Raw genomic sequence first — 1694 nt, 5'->3', positions numbered from 1 at the left:
TGTCTTGACTGCATGCAAGGCTATTACACACAGCTAATAGTGTCAATCATTCATCTGAACACAATTCTTGTTACTATTCGGCCTATATTATCACTCGTTTCTTTTCCTCCTCCTTTGTAAAGCATTTTACTGTGCTACTATAGTTCAAAGGAAGTGGATGATGCCAGAGTATATACACACACACACACACAAACATTGAAGCTAGACTTCAGGCAACTAAAAGGTGCAATACGTAGCTTTTAGACGTGTTAGTGAACAACATACATGGTGGGTAATGTAGAGGTGCGTGTGTACATGGAACAATTGTGCCTTTTGGATGGAAATATGGAGGTGGCTCTTAAAAGAGCATTTGGGGAATTTTGGAGATCAGGTCATCCTCATTTATGCGCGCTCTCCGCGAATTCGGCGGGCCAGATGGATGTCCTTGGGCATGATGGTCACCCGCTTGGCGTGGATGGCGCACAGGTTGGTGTCCTCGAACAGGCCGACCAGGTAAGCCTCGCTAGCCTCCTGCAGGGCCATCACGGCGGAGCTCTGGAAGCGCAGGTCGGTCTTGAAGTCCTGGGCGATTTCTCTCACCAGGCGCTGTAAGGGCAGCTTGCGGATGAACAGTTCAGTGGACTTCTGGTAACGACGGATCTCTCTCAGAGCCACGGTGCCGGGCCTGTAACGGTGAGGCTTCTTCACACCGCCGGTGGCCGGGGCGCTCTTGCGAGCAGCCTTAGTGGCGAGCTGCTTCCTGGGGGCTTTGCCACCGGTGGATTTGCGAGCGGTTTGCTTGGCTCTGGCCATGGCGCGTCTCTGCATTTCGAGGCTATACTCCCGACTGTCAGTGTGCTTTTGCCAGCGCGCAGTGTGTAGTTGTGTGCAGGCAGTGTACTATTGGCCTCGTTTGCGATAACAGGCTAGCATTAAAATATAACAAGATTTCACTCTTGACTTTGACGACTATTATTGCGCGCAAAGGGCCAGCAGTGTGCTATTGTACGCACGCGCTTAGTGTACTATTGTTTTTGGCGCGCAGTATATTGTGATGGGCGCGCGGTCCTAAAAAAAAAGAAGCAAAGCATCCTTTCCAGTAACCGACAGAGGAGTCCTCCGCAACGGGCCAATCGGGGTAGTGGGGAGATGGTGTCCAATCAGCAGATGCCACTGCCGGCTTTATACATTTCACATGGGCATTTCGAGGCTATACTCCGACTGTCTAAGAAGGAAGCAAGCGCCATGGCCAGAACCAAGCAAACCGCTCGCAAATCCACCCGTGGCAAAGCCTACAGGAAGCAGCTGGCCGCCAAGTCTGCGCGCAGGAGCGCCTCCCCGTTACGAGCCCTGCCAGCGCCTGGGGAGAAAAATGGCCCAGTTCTTCAAGATCGACCTGCGCTTCTAGAGCTCCGCCGTGATAGCCCTGCAGGAGGCTAGCGAGGCTTACCTGGTCGGTCTGTTCGAGGACACCAAACTGTGTGCCATCCACGCAAAGAGTGTGTCCATCTTGCCCTGGGACATCCTGATGGCCCACTGTATTCGCGGAGAGCGCGCGTAAATGATGACCTGATCTCCAAAATCCCACCTCCATATTTCCATCAAAAAGGCACAATTGCTCCATTTATACGCGCACCTCTACATTTCTCACCATGTATGTTGTTAACTAACCCGTCTAAAAGCTAGGTATTGCACGTTTTACTTGCCTGAGGCGT

At 52.1% G+C, this 1694-nt stretch overlaps 1 protein-coding gene across 1 annotated transcript; it reads right to left on the bottom strand.

Annotated features, from left to right (window-relative positions):
• Nucleotides 1–381: 381 nt before the first annotated feature.
• Nucleotides 382–1148, bottom strand: LOC121563757 (histone H3-like). The gene has a single exon (XM_041875477.1). It carries the CDS (start codon nucleotides 805–807, stop codon nucleotides 382–384), a length of 426 nt encoding a protein of 141 aa, XP_041731411.1. The 5' UTR covers nucleotides 808–1148.
• Between the last annotated feature and the right edge of the window lie 546 nt (nucleotides 1149–1694).

This window comes from Coregonus clupeaformis, unplaced genomic scaffold (assembly GCF_020615455.1).
Source record: "Coregonus clupeaformis isolate EN_2021a unplaced genomic scaffold, ASM2061545v1 scaf3655, whole genome shotgun sequence".
NCBI classification, from domain to species: domain Eukaryota; kingdom Metazoa; phylum Chordata; class Actinopteri; order Salmoniformes; family Salmonidae; genus Coregonus; species Coregonus clupeaformis.
The sequence above is the reverse complement of the archived record's forward strand: the minus strand, read 5'-3'. Positions and strand labels throughout refer to the sequence as shown.